The sequence below is a fragment of the Diceros bicornis genome, chromosome 2 (assembly GCF_020826845.1).
Source record: "Diceros bicornis minor isolate mBicDic1 chromosome 2, mDicBic1.mat.cur, whole genome shotgun sequence".
In the NCBI taxonomy this organism is placed as follows: Eukaryota; Metazoa; Chordata; class Mammalia; order Perissodactyla; family Rhinocerotidae; genus Diceros; species Diceros bicornis.
This window is the reverse complement of record NC_080741.1, coordinates 33,594,874-33,611,150: the sequence shown is the minus strand read 5'-3', so window position 1 is coordinate 33,611,150 and position 16,277 is coordinate 33,594,874. Positions and strand designations below refer to the sequence as shown.

At 37.1% G+C, this 16,277-nt stretch overlaps 1 protein-coding gene across 8 annotated transcripts in view; it reads right to left on the bottom strand.

Annotated features, from left to right (window-relative positions):
* RBMS3 (RNA binding motif single stranded interacting protein 3) overlaps positions 1–16,033 on the bottom strand; it is a 679,730-nt gene extending 663,697 nt beyond the window's left edge. For 6 of the 8 annotated variants that reach the window (XM_058554222.1, XM_058554257.1, XM_058554266.1 and 3 more), the window contains exon 1: positions 15,525–16,032. In XM_058554222.1, coding sequence (XP_058410205.1) covers positions 15,525–15,599 — 75 coding nt within the window. In that variant the 5' untranslated portion in view covers positions 15,600–16,032. Of the gene's footprint in view, positions 1–15,524 lie in introns of all 8 variants that reach the window. The other 2 variants (XM_058554287.1, XM_058554276.1) reach the window with 1 other exon arrangement.
* Positions 16,034–16,277: the final 244 nt, after the last annotated feature.

Genomic DNA, 16,277 nt, shown 5'->3' with positions numbered 1-16,277 from the left:
AGACTTGCATTGCTTTCCAAAACAAAATAGCAATAAAAAAAAATTCATGTAAGAAGTAGGAGAACTATTGAAAGCAAATCTCTCTACATGATTTCAGTCCAGCTGATTGCAGAGATGGATGACAGAGAAACATAATGGAAGTGCAAAGAAATGTTTCAATGAATAGCATTGATCTGAGCTATCATAAGGATTTGCGCCCCATATATTCACGTATAAAGTCAATTCTGGGCCTTTCAGTCGCATTCTCCTTACCATTATCACTAATAACAATCTCTTGGAGTTAATGGCTCTTATTTATATTTTATCATCTTCATAATATGTTAATATATTGGCATTCTTTGCAGAATATTGAAACACATTATGACTAGTCTAATATTGATCGTCAAGACATTCTTATCAAATAACTAAATATTCTTGTGATGGGAAGAAATGGCAGGAAACTAAAATATAAAAAGGCAAGGAAACCCTGGGGAAGTGGTATTATAGCAAGTTCTAGAATTAAAAAATTGGGCCTTCCAGAACCATTCTTAGCACACTCAGAGTCCTTTCACCTAACCAAAGTGCTGTTTTCATTTTTGATCATTCAATTCCTTTTCCAGACTTTGTCAAAATGTTTCTACTTGCACTAAATATATAGGAAGCATGGTACACTGTTGATTTTTAAGTATGGTTAAAAATAGCGAGTAGTTAGTTGTAAAAAAAGAAAATGCTAAATTGGCTCTAGTGTTGAACTAAGCTCCCTATCCCACCTCACACACATGAAAGTAAAAGCAAAGAAGTTATCCTTACAGGTCCATGTTTAGGAAAATTCTCTGAATTTCCAAACAAGTACATGGAAGTGGGTCATCAAGCTTTGAAAGGTGTGATTAAATTCTGTGAAATGGGAATATGTGAAAGAGAATTAAGTGTTATTAAAAATACATGTCCTTGGTCTAAGTTTTCTTACAGGAAGAGCAAAATGTTGAGGCTTTATGATCTACTGTCTTCTAGACCGATTTTAATTAGTAAAATTTCTATATCAGCCCAGCATAGCATCTTCTGTTGGTAGACTTTTGTTTTATTCTTTTCATTGCCATGTTTTGCCTTTAATTAAAACTGATACTGCAAGTGAGAAACAGGATAAGTACAGGAGCAAAAAAAAAAGAAATAAAATCAAATTTCGCCTAGATGTGTTAGATTTTCCAGAATCACTTTTTTCCAGCTTAATTAATATACCATGACAGTTCCCGTATGGTCAAGTAGCATCAAACAAGTTCAACAGATGAGGGCTACTACAAAATACAATTTTACAGTATTCCCAAGATAATAACGTAAAAAGAAAAATCTTTTTTTTTTCTTTTGTGAGGAAGATTAGCCCTGAGCTAACATCTGATGCCAATCTTCCTCTTTTTGCTGAGGAAGATTGGCTCTGGCCTAACATTTTTGCCCATCTTCCTCTACTTTATATGGGATGCCGCCACAGCATGGCTTGACAAGCCATACGGCAGTGTGCGCCCGGGATCCGAACCTGTGAACCCCGGGCCGCCGAAGCCCAGTGAGCACACTTAACCGCTACACCACTGGGCCAGCCCGAAAAATCTTGATGCCCAAACCCCTGGGACAAAATATTTGCTCTAGGACAAAAATGCCTCAATGGGCTTCCAATTAATTAGGAAGATTTGGGCTGCTTGAAACTGTCCTTGCCTGTTATTGCTCTTTCAACTTGGAAGATGAGGTGGCCAACAAAGGAAATCAACTGGCTGGAACATAAGTGCAGCCACATGAAATGGATGAGAAGCAACCAAATGGTAGCACTGCTGACCCGAAGCACTGGTTGGGATCCCAATGACGGTGTCATGAAGAAAATGAGACATTTCTGCTTCTGCCAAATGCGAGGGGTTCCCTTTCAGTTTAAACCTCAGTCGGGAAGTTCATCTTCTCAGCAAAAGGAGCAGACTATAACCCTTATCACAAAAACACAAAGGGGCAGCCCAATCCTGCAGGACACAGAACCTTCAGGTTAGGAATCTAAGCAGAGATGTCAATCCTTGTGTAATAAACTCATCAAGGCATTTTTCAGTGTTTAAAAGGAAGAAAACCTGCTTAAAGAGCATTGATTTGATGTTCAACATTCAAATGAGTACCTTGTACATATATTGAAGCATTATTTATAATGGCAAAGAGTGGTAAAAAAATCCATGCTCATTGATGGGCAATGCTTGCACAAAATGTGGTGCAAACACACGAGGAACAATTACCCTGACATTAGAAATAAGAAAAAAAAATGTCTAATGACCTGGTGAGAATGCACAAAGTATGCTTTTTGCTGAAAAAAGGAGTAAAATAACCTGTTCAGTATGGTCTCATATAATATAGATCTGATTGTATGTTTGCATGAGCACAAAGAATGCTATGGAAGGACATACATGATTTTGTTATTAACATTGGTTATTTCTGAGTTCTTGACAGAATGGTGTAGTGTGCTGAAGGAGATTATTAATATTTTCAATATATATCTTGAATTGTTTCACTAGATACAATGAATACGGATTACTTTGCAGTAGAAAAATTTACTAAATGCTAAGGAATTGCACATATAGAAACTACATTTTCTACAAATGGTAACAAGAACCTTGATGCAAAAAAAGAACATGATAGAAAAAAAAATTACAGAACAAACATAAGAGAATCAGCAAAACTTGGAAAAATCAAGAGACATCCAAACCAAAAACACAGTTTGTTCTCTTAGCCGCAACTGGGTTATTGTTTTCATACATTCCTCGGTGAGGAAGGCTTTGAAGATTTACATTGTAAATCATCTATCATTACTTTAGACATATCTTTATTCCTGCTTAGTTAATTGTAGAGGACAACTGTATAGAGTTTTCTTTCCAAAATAGGAATTTTGTCATTCTTACCTGATCTTTGAAGTTGTCTTTTCAAAATTTTGAGTTAAAAAAATCCACGTCAGTATTGTTGTGGACTGTTACATGGTATGAGTAGATGATATATGACTATTATACTCAAGATCTTCTGTCTTGAATAAGCAAGATAGACAAAAAGATGGGCCTAACATTCAACCCATCTCCTAGCTCCTTAAGCTAAGTTCATCCCCTGATATGCCCAACTCTCTGCCAACCCAAGAAAGGAAGCCACATATACAAGCTGCTAGTCTTGGCAATTGCTCAGGAATAGTTTCTCTGATTCCTTCCAAACCACCACCACTACCATTTAGTCTTGACCTACTTGCTTACTATCATCCCCAAATTCCAAATACTAGCTAGTCAGACTGTCTTTGACATCCACTTCTGCCCCTCCCTGAGTTGGCCCATGTCCTGATGCTCTTGCCAGCATCTTGGAATGCAGAGCTGTGGCAGCTTTTCTTTTCTTTTCTTTTTCTATTGCAGTTTCTGACTTAGCTCACCTTCTATCATAGTGTGGCGCATTACCTAGAGATATAACCCAACTCCAGCCAACAGTCCTAGGGTACCTAGCCCAGTGACCCACATGTTTCAGGGGGAAAGATGGGGCAGGGAGAGATTACATCAATCTATACAGGTAAAGAAAGATACTTTAATAAGATTTACTTCCGGTACGCAAAACGCCTTTTGACATAAAGTATCACAGGGGTGAAGATGACATTAAGCTACTCTAGTTTAAAAAATCATTGCCTTCAGCAATGGAGTAACGTACGAGACACACAGAACACCACAGATTAATGCATTCTGAGAAGCTTTCATTATGCACTCAGTCTGCATCAGGCACTTTACTGGATACTGCAGGGCATTCAAAGATGAAGACCCTGTGGTCCTAGTCCTCAGGGAGTTCACAGACTAACTCTGACACAAATATGACCCTGAGGAGTAAAAGTACGTTTGAAAAGGCAAAAATAAATTTACAACCAAGCAAAAGAACAAGAAAGTTGAAACCTAATCCCACTCTACCCTGGAAAGAAATGGAAAAAAACAAAAAAATCCCACCATAACTAAAAAGATAAGAGAGAACAGAAAGCTAAGAGAACAAAAGAGGAAGCAGAAATTGAGAAGCTAAGGCAAGGAGGCAAAGAAGGCAAATCCACAGCAGAAAACTTGAGTACAGAAGAAAGGGGTTGAGCGGGAAATTGCAAGGCGAGTAGAATTTGTGACAGAAAGAAAAGAATTAGTTCCCCAGGAAAGACAATCTGAGAAAGGTGGGGAGATGTAAAGGATGCTATGTACATCAGCCAGCCAGCCTCAATGGAATAAGGATGGAGAAGTGAGTAAAATGAACTTGGCAGAAAAAATAGACCAAGGATAATAACAGTAATAGCTAACTTTTCTTGGATCTCTATTGACCTAAACTCCTCAATGACCGTGATGAAGTCTAGACAGTCTTTCATCAGGTCCCATCCTCTAACATATGCACATACTGAGAGTTCAGAGCATAGAAGCATGATTGCACACATATCCTCAATTTAACTGCTCCATGGGTCCCTAGGCACATTAGTGGCCCTCAAACATCCTTGCTGTCTGGTAGCACTTTGTATTGTGCGATTCTTATGTCAATACAGCTTTCCCAGTTTTATAACTTATGCTATTGTTTTCCCCTCTCAAAGCCAAATCCTTTATATACAGAACAATAGAGTTTCACTCAGGATTATTTTTTGAGCATATACGGATTTTGTATTAACATTTTATATACAGAAATTCCAAAATATGTGTTAATATTTGGTTCCAAAGACTTTCTGAAACACACTCCTGTTTCCAATCAAAAGCATCGATAAGGCTTTTATCCAGGTCCTCCCTACGAATGAGTAATGGGTAAGCCAGAACAACAAAAGCTAGTGCTGGAGGTTACTAAGTGCTTTGACGTGAAAAACCAAAACAAAGCGCTACGTTGTCCTCATAAGCACTGATTTTTTTTTTTCCACAGGACAGCAAAAGTCTCAACTATATGACTCCTCCAAATTAAGTTCTATAGTTATATTACAGTTCTTCCCAAAGATGGTTCTTTGATTTGTAAACTATCTTTTCCTTGCCAAACAGCTCTTATCATTTGCCTTTGGAAAGGAAAACAAGTAATCATATTCTAAAAGTTTTCAAAAGTGGATTAAGATCTGATACCTTTAGCTTTTCTATTTTGTTTCTTTTTCTCTTTGTTTTATCTTTTTTGGTGCTTCTCATAAATCATTTGTTAAATTAAAATTGTAGAACTGCCATCTTTCTTTTCTACCATGCTCTTGACAGCCTCATCACTAAAAGCTTTGAGGATCATTAGAATCTCCACAGTATAAACAATTGTTATGAAATTATTTGGGAAAAAATTAGAATCAATCAGTAAGATTTCTAAAGGATGCTATCAAGAATAACAGAGGAAAGAGAGTAGATATCTAACTTGCATAACACATTATCAGTATATTTCAGATCCTGGGAAGATACTACACTTTTGAAAGAAAGTGAAAAGTATTAATCACCCTTATTTTGGTGAGACTCGTCCCTTTTTGCTACCAAGTAGCAGCAAAAAAAAAATTTATTAGAATTGGAAAGAACAGTTATATGTCTCCTGAAGACCACTTTGCCTCCCCATATTTCTCTGTGGTCATTTAGCCTCAGAGGAAAATTAGAACCATTTAAATAATTCTTGGGCTTTCCAGAAATGTGTATATGTGTGTGCATAGTGTGTGTGTGCATGTGTATTATGTGTGAGATAAATCAGAGCTGATTCATTGAATCTGCTGACGAAATTCAGTGAGATCTGGGTAGAAAGCTGGGAAGAAAAATTGAGTACTATGTACGGAATCAAACCATTGGGTGATTATGAGAATTCTCCCTCCAAGATTAGGGGAGGGAGTGAATTTTCAGGTATGAGAGTATGCATGGAGCTAGAGAGAGAGAAAACTCCTTCTTGATTAAGGTGGGAGGAGACAGCCATGCTCTGGGCCTGGGATCCTAATTTTCTTGTATTACTGGGATAAGAACGAAAATAAAGGAAGCCATCATGCTTGCTTTGGGCTGGAGAAGCAGTATCTTCAGGGTGCCCAACCACTTATAAGAGTAATGGTGGGTCTGAGGTTGGAGTGTGCATACATGTAGAGACATGTGTTTTTTAAGAGGTACATAGATTCTGAGGGCTAGGAGGCACCTCTGGACACCAAAAGAAATTATCCTAGGTGAATAACCATGGACAATGGGGAACAGGAGGAAGTGACAGTTTTCACACATGTAACAAACCCATGACCCTATTTAGAGACAGAAGAATTTAGAAACATTATGCCATAAAATAAATATTTTGCCGTTGATTTGCCTCCCGCTTGTACCACCTAAGCTGGGAGCCCAGGGAAACACCTGTTACATTCAAGCTCTTTTTCTTTCCAATTGGTAAACAATTCCACCAATTGCACAATGAAAAGATTCTGTGAACCTGGCACCCAGATCTGGAACTCTCGGTTGCTCTCACTGCCAAAGGTCAATCCAATGTGTCTGCTTTCGACATATTTTAGTCAAAGAATATTAATGACATTTTCCGATACGCTGTGCTGTTCTACCACGTATCCCGCCCCGGAAATTTGGGATTACTAAAATACAGAGATATCTTGAATACCAAAAGGCCACAATAGCTAGAGATATGGCCAGCTTTTTAGGCTCTCTGACCATTTTAAGGACCCACAAAAACACTGAGGAGATGAGAAAAATGTATTGCCTCCAAACTAAAAAGAAAACCGAGAAACCAAAGCTAATAAACATAAAACATAAACCAAAGCATATCCACAAAACATAACATATTGTCAACTTTATTCATTGTTCTACTTAGTCCTTTGATAATCTTTTTTTGTACGTCAAGAAGATTTGCAGATTAGTTTTTTTTCACTTTACAAGAACACCCACATATGCAAGATGATGGCCCAAAATTTACAAGCACACATAAATGAATTTACTTGCACTCAGAGAGTTTCGGCAACAAAATTATAAAAATTCTTTCATATTTTATTGCAAAAACAGTCAAGTTTGATGTGGACTGTGCGTGCACTTATTATATTTGTTAGGATGTGGGATGAGGGCCTCCAAGAGTATCCAGAAAATATAGAGGTTTTAAAATGACTCTGCACTTCTCTTATTGTTAAAGGAAGTCACTAAACTTGGAGAAAAATTCTTCCATGTTCATTGACTTATTCCCTCTGACTTTTTCTTTATCTTTCTCCTCCTTATCAACCAAGTTAAACACAAGAACAAGAACAAGCCAGAAAGAGCAAACTTCCCATAGCTAACATGAAGTCAAGTTGTCCTAACAGTTGAATAAGGAAGTCTAAAGGGAGTGGTAAATTTTTTGCAATAAATTGAGAAAAGAACATCAGAATTTTATTCTTTTCAGAATTCCCTGCCTGCCTTAGATTAAAACACCACATCCTCATTTCAAACAGTGTAGTTCTGAATTGGTGTTCATGGCAATGAACAAGAGACCATGGGGCCAAAAGCTAAGACCAAGGCTAATCCAGGAACCATCACAACCTTTCAAGGGACTAGGACAAAGTTTTTTAAAAAATGTGTTTTTCTCATCTCTCAAGAAGAAATTAAACATCATAGATATGTCATATGGTTTTTTTGTATGCTATCCTGGAAAAACAGCTCTGAAATTTTAAATAAATATGGAGAAGAGGTGGATTATCAGCAATAATATCACCAGAATGATTCCAAACTTTGTTCACTCTTCTTCAAATACTTAAGCTACTCAAAACTACTTGGCAGTTTAAAAGTATATTTGCTTGAATTTTAAGTTACCTTAGCTTTAAGTTATATTCAGGGTGCCATCGCCCAATTTATGTGAATAAGTTTCAAAAGCGGAAACATGAGAGTTTACAGCCATGGATATATGTCTGTAAATATGACTGTAACTATGACTCACATACATAAGAAAAGCTTTTAAGATATCTTAACCAGTTCCAGAAAACCAGATAGTTAGCATTCTGTTTTCCATTTTCCTTTTCACTAAATCGTCATCAATCAGCCATATGACTAAGATAAATAGACAGTACACTAGATAAAAATAGGAAGACTTCTCAAAAGTCCTCATTAAATTCTAAGCATGATCCATAGTCAGCTTGAAAACTAGCAGCTAAGAAAGAGATAACCAAAAATCATCCGCATCTAGCATATTGAGTGCAGTATATACCAATTTCTTAACCCTACAATATAATGATGGGAAAGCTAATTCTAAAACAAATTAAAAATCAGTTCTTATGATTACTACCAATATTTAGACTATCATAAGATTTATTTTTCTTCTATTGTACCTTACTTTCCACACAGTTGGAAAGGACATTATCAGGGTTGCCTTGACTGTGTATACAGGCTATTTTTTGTATTTGTTTATCACTTATAAAAACAAAATTCAGGGTTCCATTTACTTTCATTAATTCAGCTAATAGGGGCTTTGGGGGGAACGAGAGGGATACTTAGTAAGAAAAAGAGGAAAAGATAATGTTCTTATTTATTTGTCCTGGAGAAGTTATTTTCCTCCTACAATAACATGTACTATGGTTACTACAGTATTTCTTTCCCATGCTTTAAAGGCTACTATTCAGAAATTCAGAAATTAGTAGGTTGTGCAAACTCTAATCAAAATAGTATTTCATCTTTTGATTGTTCTTTCCATATTTACACTAGCTCCTAGATTCATTCATGAAACTAGCATTGTCAGGATCTTAATGAGGCAATCCTACTTCCTTCATTACCTCAACTGGTTTAGCCACACATATGTATAACCATTCAGCTCTTATACCACCTGTAGAGAGAAAGTTAAATGAGGAAAAGTAAAGCATCACACCGTCACTATTAAGTTTTTGAATACGCTCTAATTTTACCCACTCAAAGAAGAAAACTTTAACCACAACAACAAAGCTGGCCATGATAATGATTAACTGATGCCTGTCATTTCGTCCCACCCCTGGGAACTGCTCTCCACCTACTCCCAGGTGATGGATGTGTTTCTCTCGGTGCACTGGATTTAGATGTGGCCAAGGATGCAGACAGTTAAATTTGTCAAATCACCAGAGTCAGTAAAGCAGCATTTGATCTGCTCTGTAGAAAGCATTGGAGACCCAAACAAAAAGTCACCAATGGCACAAAACCGAGGTCACCTCCCAGTACCACTGATATATCAAAGCAGGCTCATCCATCTCAAAGCGAGTCACAAATGCTAAGCCTGGAAGAGATCTTAGAGAATCTGACCTAGAAACCAATTCTTTGACACACAAATCAAAGAATTCCCCCAAAGAAAACAGAATCCATATCTTATCATTTTGTATCCATACTCTTGAAATTTGATATCTATTAGAGGTTGATGTTCTGCATTACAAAACTTTATCCAGATATTTGTTCCACATGGTATATATTTCCTGACCAATAAATCGACATGGAAAAAGATCAAAATTTTTTAAATGTGAACAAATTATCTGCCAATATCAACCTTGAAAAAGAAAAACTAAAACAAAAACAGAATCCAGCTTACCTCCGTCCACTCCTCTTTTTTTCTTTTTTAAAATTGCCTTTTTTGTCTGAAATCTGAAAACCAATGGCCAATCTATAGCCTTTTTCAAGGACCTGAAAATAATGACCTACCAATAAATCTCTTATTGGTATTAGTAATCCTATAGATTTATAATCTCCAGAAAAACAGATTATAGTTTTCATGAACAAATATCCTTTCGAACACATTATAGTTAAAACATCCCATAGGAAACAGAAACCTCTTTACAATACAACCCTGCTAAAGAAATAGAGACAAAAGTTGTGTCTCCTTGTGTAACGATGTAATTTTTAACACAGGCAACAAAAGAGTAATATTCATACAAAACTGAATATCATATTTTCATATAACTTAGAAAAGAATCATGCTGCTGCCTATTTTGCTCTAATTTGCTGACCTCTATTTCTATCACTCTTTTGTTTAGATCAAATGGCCTGAGGGTTTTCTTACAATAGTTCCAGAGATTAAAGGAGCAAAAAACAGAGAAGAAAAACATTTATAATCTCAAAACAGGAATAAGAAACTCACTTTTGCTTTTTGAATGTGTTCTCCATGGGCATCATTTTGATCTTTCCATTTGCATTGGTAGCAGATCCATTCAGTAAGTATGTCTTTTCTAATTAAACGGCACTCCATATTTACTCTGAAAATTGGTGTTATATGTCTGTTCCCATTTTCAGAAAGTATATTTTTAAATCACATCCAAAATAATTTAGCCTTTTTCCCACTACTGCAAAAAATAGCGACACATATCCTCAACATACGTATTACAACACATGAATACATTTTCGCTCTTGGTTTCCCTTCAGTTCCATCTGCACTCTTTCTGTGCAACAGCTATAGCATAAAAACGTCTATTCTCACATGTTTTTGATATTACACTATTTAATCACATACAGCTGTGGCTTATGAGACTGTTACAAAACACAATTTTTATGTAGTACTCGAAGCCAATTTTGGATAAACATCAACCATTTACTCTGCATAAGAAGTCCGACACTAAAAAGATTTTCTTTTAAAGGAAAAGACCGGTTTTCTGAGAATTTGGCATGGGCATAATTGTGACTGAGCCCTCTCTCTGCCAAAAAGACTGATAATGTCAAAAAGGATTGTGTAAAATCATATTAGTGCAAAAATGAAGCTTTCCAGAATTCCTGGAGCCAGAAAGACCTGGAATGAACTTACATCTTCCCTACTCTGCTTTTGCCTCCCTCCCTGCAAATCACCCCTACCTCCAACCCTCAAATAGATTTTATTACTTCATGGAAATAATGTGGAGTTATAATTCTGTTATTCTTTTTCCAAATTGAGAGAAAATGAAAGGAAAATGAATTAGAAAGATACTGTTAAAAGAAATATACATGGTGTTTCCCTCAAGTTTGGAATTATTCTGGAGAAAAACACATAAACTTTTTACATTTCTACTCCTTTTAAGCAGGCACTAAACTTAGTGTTGTGAAAACAATGACTACATTATAGAAAAGACAATCCCAGTGATAATAAAGATTTGGAGGAGTAAAGAAAAAAAAAAAGCAACTGAAAAGGAACGGTGGACCCTTGTTCTATTTTTCTCTTCCTTAAAACCAATTAAAATTGTATACATTCTAAAATGAGACAAACAGGATTTATCATAGTTTCATGCTCTCATATTACCCCCCTGAAGCGAAAGAAATATTTGGAATTATACCTAAAAATTCTATTGCTGGAAGATTTTTACAAAACCAGTTTTGTATGTTTCAGCCTTTCAAAGGAAAACAGAACTTAGGAGTTTTCAAGGCTGCTGTAAAACTGGCAAGTTACCAACTCTGGCTATCAATGCAAATCTGAGGCAGGAAGTACTAAGGAAATTCTAAACTCATTCCCTCCCTCTGCAAGATTTTCTACATTTTCATGTGCGAGAAGTGTGTTAAGGGGTTGCTTTGTTTTGCTTTTGAAGGATCTGTACATTCACATCTTTAAGAATACCCTTGCCCCACTGGAGCCTCTCTCTTCCTTTGCCTACTCCTCAGTCCTGTGTTTTCAAGTGCTTGCTCTTTCTATGGCACGATCAATTGGGCTCCAGCTAGACTTTTAGAGACGGGCTGCCATCCAGGCTGCAGATGGTTGGAAATTCAGCCTGAAATCAGTTTGCAGTTGACGAATTACTCCTTACACCTGACCCCAACTTCACACCAGGCTCTGAACACAATCTGAGTACCACCAGCCAGAGAAACTCTATAAGGGTCCCATAGTCTGAACTCCTTTTTTCAAGATCTTCTGGGGAAGCAGATAGGCCAAGAAGGGGAGGCAGTAGATTGATGTAAGAAAAACGTGAACAGAAATTGTGTACTGGATTGGTAGAAACAGTGAACTGGTAAGGGTGTGGAAAAGGAAGAAAGGACAGGCTTGCTGTGTGTGCTTGGGTGAATTTTAAAGTTTTATGAAGATGACTAAAGTTTTCCAATATCACATATGACAGACATATCTATTTCTCAACTACAAAATATCAATTCCCTAGGCTGTGACTATGTTTTACTCTTTTTAGCTTTTCCAGTTCAACTAATTTGTTTTTCCAAGAAAACCCCGTAAAAATACCTCAAATTCAGATTGAAATTCACCCTGGATCTCATAATGCAATAGCAACAGGTTGGTTGCTTTGAATGGGCTGTAAAAAAATTCTTGAGAAATATTAGGTTACAACTCAATCAAACATCATTATGTATATTATCATTAAGCTAATGAACTATTTTTTTAGTCCCCCTTTGCTAAAATTTGCTGATTATTCTGGGTGGCCTTCCAACAGCAAATTTGTTTTGATGAAACTCTTTCTTTCAAAAATCCAGTTGTGTCTCTTATTTAAATATTATGACACTTCACCAAGATTTCTTCATTACTTCTTAACCAAAAGCAATATTCCTTTTTGAATTGCTTCTTTTGGTAGGAAAAAAAAAAATGGCCAAAAAGGAAATTGACAAATGACAATTTTTAATGTGAAGTCTGGGAGAATAAGCGTACTATAACAACCTTGCTACAAGGTATAGCTGCGAGTCAGACCCTGAGTTTTCATTTTATTTAACTTATACATTTTTCTAATATAACATTTTAAGCACTAGAAAACTATTCAGAGACAAAAGTATAAATATCTGATTTCTAATTTTTTTTCTTTTTAAGCAACAAAGTTAAGAGATTGGTTCTAATGTAACGGGAAATCAGAGGAGCAGAAAAGGCAGAGAAGTGTTGTAAGTTTTTCTAAAACTTTAATTGCATTTGCAGAAATGGAAAAGATTTGTATTTATTTAAAAATCCCATTTTGTTTTATCATAAGAAAATAGCAGCTGCTTCTCACATGCATATTTAAGTAGAAAAAGAAGTTTCAGTATTTTTGCATTTTCTGAATGGAGTTCTTTAAAATCCCTTAAAGATTTTCTACTCAAAACTAATGTCAGCAAATAACTTTTGTGGATTACTTAAAAACACCTGAATTTAGACAACAGTTTAAGGTATGTTCTCAGCAGCATATGATTTTTGTTGTCAACCAATAGAATTCTATTTTGATCAACCATAAGTATTCTTTGTATATCAACATCATTTTAAATAGCTATGACATTAAAATTGAATTATAACTACAAGCCAAAGCTGGAAAGACAGTGGATTTTATGAATTCCACTTAGGTTTACCAAATAAATATAAGCAGCAAGCATTTCCTTCAAAATTATTATAGATTATATTTTGAGATTTAAGTGTAAAAGGCGACAGAAAGTGATGCCGAAATAACCCAGTTGTTTCCATGCTATCCTGTAGCATGATAGTACGGTATCATATAGTATTAATGCTGACCGAGAGTCCCCACATTTTAAAATATGATTGCACATTGACCCTTCCTCCATTCCCTGTGTGCCCAAGTTTCAAAACAGGGCACGTTTTCACATTTTCAGCTTCCAGGAATGTTATTAATGCCTGTCATTTCAGAGCCGCTGTAACAATATTAGACAACTTCACAGCCCTGTCGAAATTTTACAACATAGTAATCAATATGAACTACCACGTTAGCCAAAGTAGCTGATCTTATATTCCCTACCCCCTGATCTGATTACTCGAATATCAGCTTAGGTCGCCTAATGGATCTAACTTTAAAAATGTTCCAGAAGTTGATGGCTTTGACTAGCTTGAAAGTAACAAGATCCAGATGCCGCCTGTCTACACAACACTAAACTACATAGGACCTCCAAACAGATTTTTTTTTTAAATTTTCTCTATAGTTTTCAGGCTCTCCTCTTTTCCCTTACCGTTCCACTTTCCATCTTCACCCCAGTCACACACACACACACACACACACACACACACACTTTCCACCAGTGTAGCTCATCCAGCATCCTGTGTCTTTATTACAATGCGCATGACATTATTTCCTGCTAGTAATAGGTTAAAAGAAATTTCAAGCAGAAAAGCAATTATTCCATTCATTTGGATCTAAAGTTTCTTTTCTGAACATACTTCATAGTAGAAAACAAGGACCAAAAAGAAAGCATGAATTTTGAAACATTTGGAAAAATTTAGCCAAATGAGTAAAAGGGATGGAATGTCTGATATTTTCATGCAGCCCTTGAGTTTGTTGTTTTTGTTTCTTTGGGGGATGAGAAATGACTATAAATTTCCCCTTTTTAACTTGTCCTTGCTTTGCCATTTCCTTGAGGAAGGCAGGCACTGTTCTCTACTCAATCCCCCAAAGAGTTAAAACTCCAGGCACTGGGGCAGGAGGGCTGGTCTATTTAAGCAGCAGCAGCATAAACTAAATGCTCACAAAGGCAAAAAGCAACGTGAGTCGACCTTGGAGGGGCAAGGCGAATCAGGGCAATTGAAAAAGAAAGAAAAAAAAAGCAACAATCTTTAATATAATATCGAAAGTCTGCTGCCTGGTCTGGTTTACAAATAGGCATTGTTTGATGAGACAGAATAAATGAGAGATAACTACAGCATGAATTACCAAACCCTAATCACATCAACGAGTCCTGGTGACAGCACAGATCACTCAGGCACGCCTTGTTCACTCTCGGCGTATTTATTTATTAAGAAGACAGTGGAGTCTGGCTAATACAATATAAAATATCATCTGTAAAGAAATATAATCCATGCATTCAAGGTGGAAACTGTACCAACATTTTTTCCCCCAAATCAAGTCCAATTTAATTGACACATTGGAGCAGTGATTTCACACCTGAGAGTCTTTCATGTCTGAACTGCAGGATAAAGTTCATGGTTGGCACTGCCCACTGCTTAGTTACGTGGGCTTGCCACTGGCCCCCTAATGATCGTTTGAGCGCACACATAAAGCCTAAAGTATTTAACCAATTCACGTCCAATTATCATCAGCTATATTTCATCCCGTTTCAAGACCCAGGCCTCCTGATGGCAACCAACACAGAAAAATAGAGCTTCTAAAAGTAAAGAACATCTATTGTAAAGCTCCTAAATTCAGTCTCTAGCGTCCTGATGATCCTCAATATAAAATAAAATATGGAAGGCAAATAAAAAAACAAAAATACACCTAAACAAACTCTAAGAGACTTTAGTTAGCTGTCCTATACCTTCCCACACCCTTCTTTCATTCTATACTCAGCGATTAAAAGTTTAAGTCGCCCCCACCCTGGCATGTCCTATCCAGTGGGAAAAACCCTTTTAGAGCCACAAACAAAGAACAGCTCACCAGAAAAGCCCCTGAAATGGCATTCTTGTGCGTGATAATCACTGTTATGATCTCCTTTCTAACAACCCTGCCCATCTGCAAAGGACTTTACGGATATCAGGAACATTTATGCTGCCAAATAATAACAAAGGAACTCCAGTGAAACTATTATCTCTCCTTAAAGAGAAAGCCACAATTCCAGGCTTGCTTTCTTCTTATAGTCTCCTCTGCCTCATTAACTCCATTGGTATGTTACTAATTTCAAAGAAGCAGGAAGACGTGATGGGGGGGTGGTTAAATAATAATTCACAAGCCTGTCGGTTTCCCATCCCAAGTGCAGACGGATACCACAGTGATTACCAGACTGTGGGCTGAGCCATACCTTGGTTTGGAGATAATGAGGATAGTAGTAAGTGTACTGGGGGTACATTTGTGGCTGATCCAGGCGTTTGCCCATGTAGCTGGAATCTTTATCTCCGAGGCAGGGAACTGGATGACAGGGTATAGTGCCCCAGGCCGAGCTTCCTCTTAAACCACTATTCCTGACAGTCCCGATGACTGATGAGGCTTCGGAGATTCCTTGTCTTCCACCACTCGCTAGTTCCAACACAGCAAGAATTTTAAAAAGAAACACACCAAAAAATAAAAATAAAAAAAATAAAAGGGGAGGGGAGATCGGTAGGGAAAAAACTCCACACACAGCCTCCCCAGATCTTGCTGCCTTCCCCCAGCTGCCAGGGTCCACTTGGGATGAGGCAGTTTGCGCTCTACCAGGCTGTCTGTAGTGATGTCAATTGCCAGCGTTTGTAAAGGGGGAAAAAAAAATCAAAGTCCTTTTAGCACAACTCCGAATCCTTGCAGATCAGCTTCCTGTCTCCTGTTCGTCTCTTTCCCCACCTTAAAGAAGAAAAAAAGAGAGAGAGAGAGAGAGAAAGAAAGAAGGAAAAGGAAAAAAGAAAAAAAAAGAAAGAAAAAGAAAGGGGGGAAAGAAAAAGAAAAAAAAAAAAAAAAACCTTGCACAGCTTAGTTGCTGCTGTCTCCCTCCCAGAGTGACATGGTGTTCGGGGCTTGTCCTGTCCTTTCATTCACTTCCCCTCCTTCCAGCCGGTGGGTGGAACCGAGAGAGCCTCTCCAG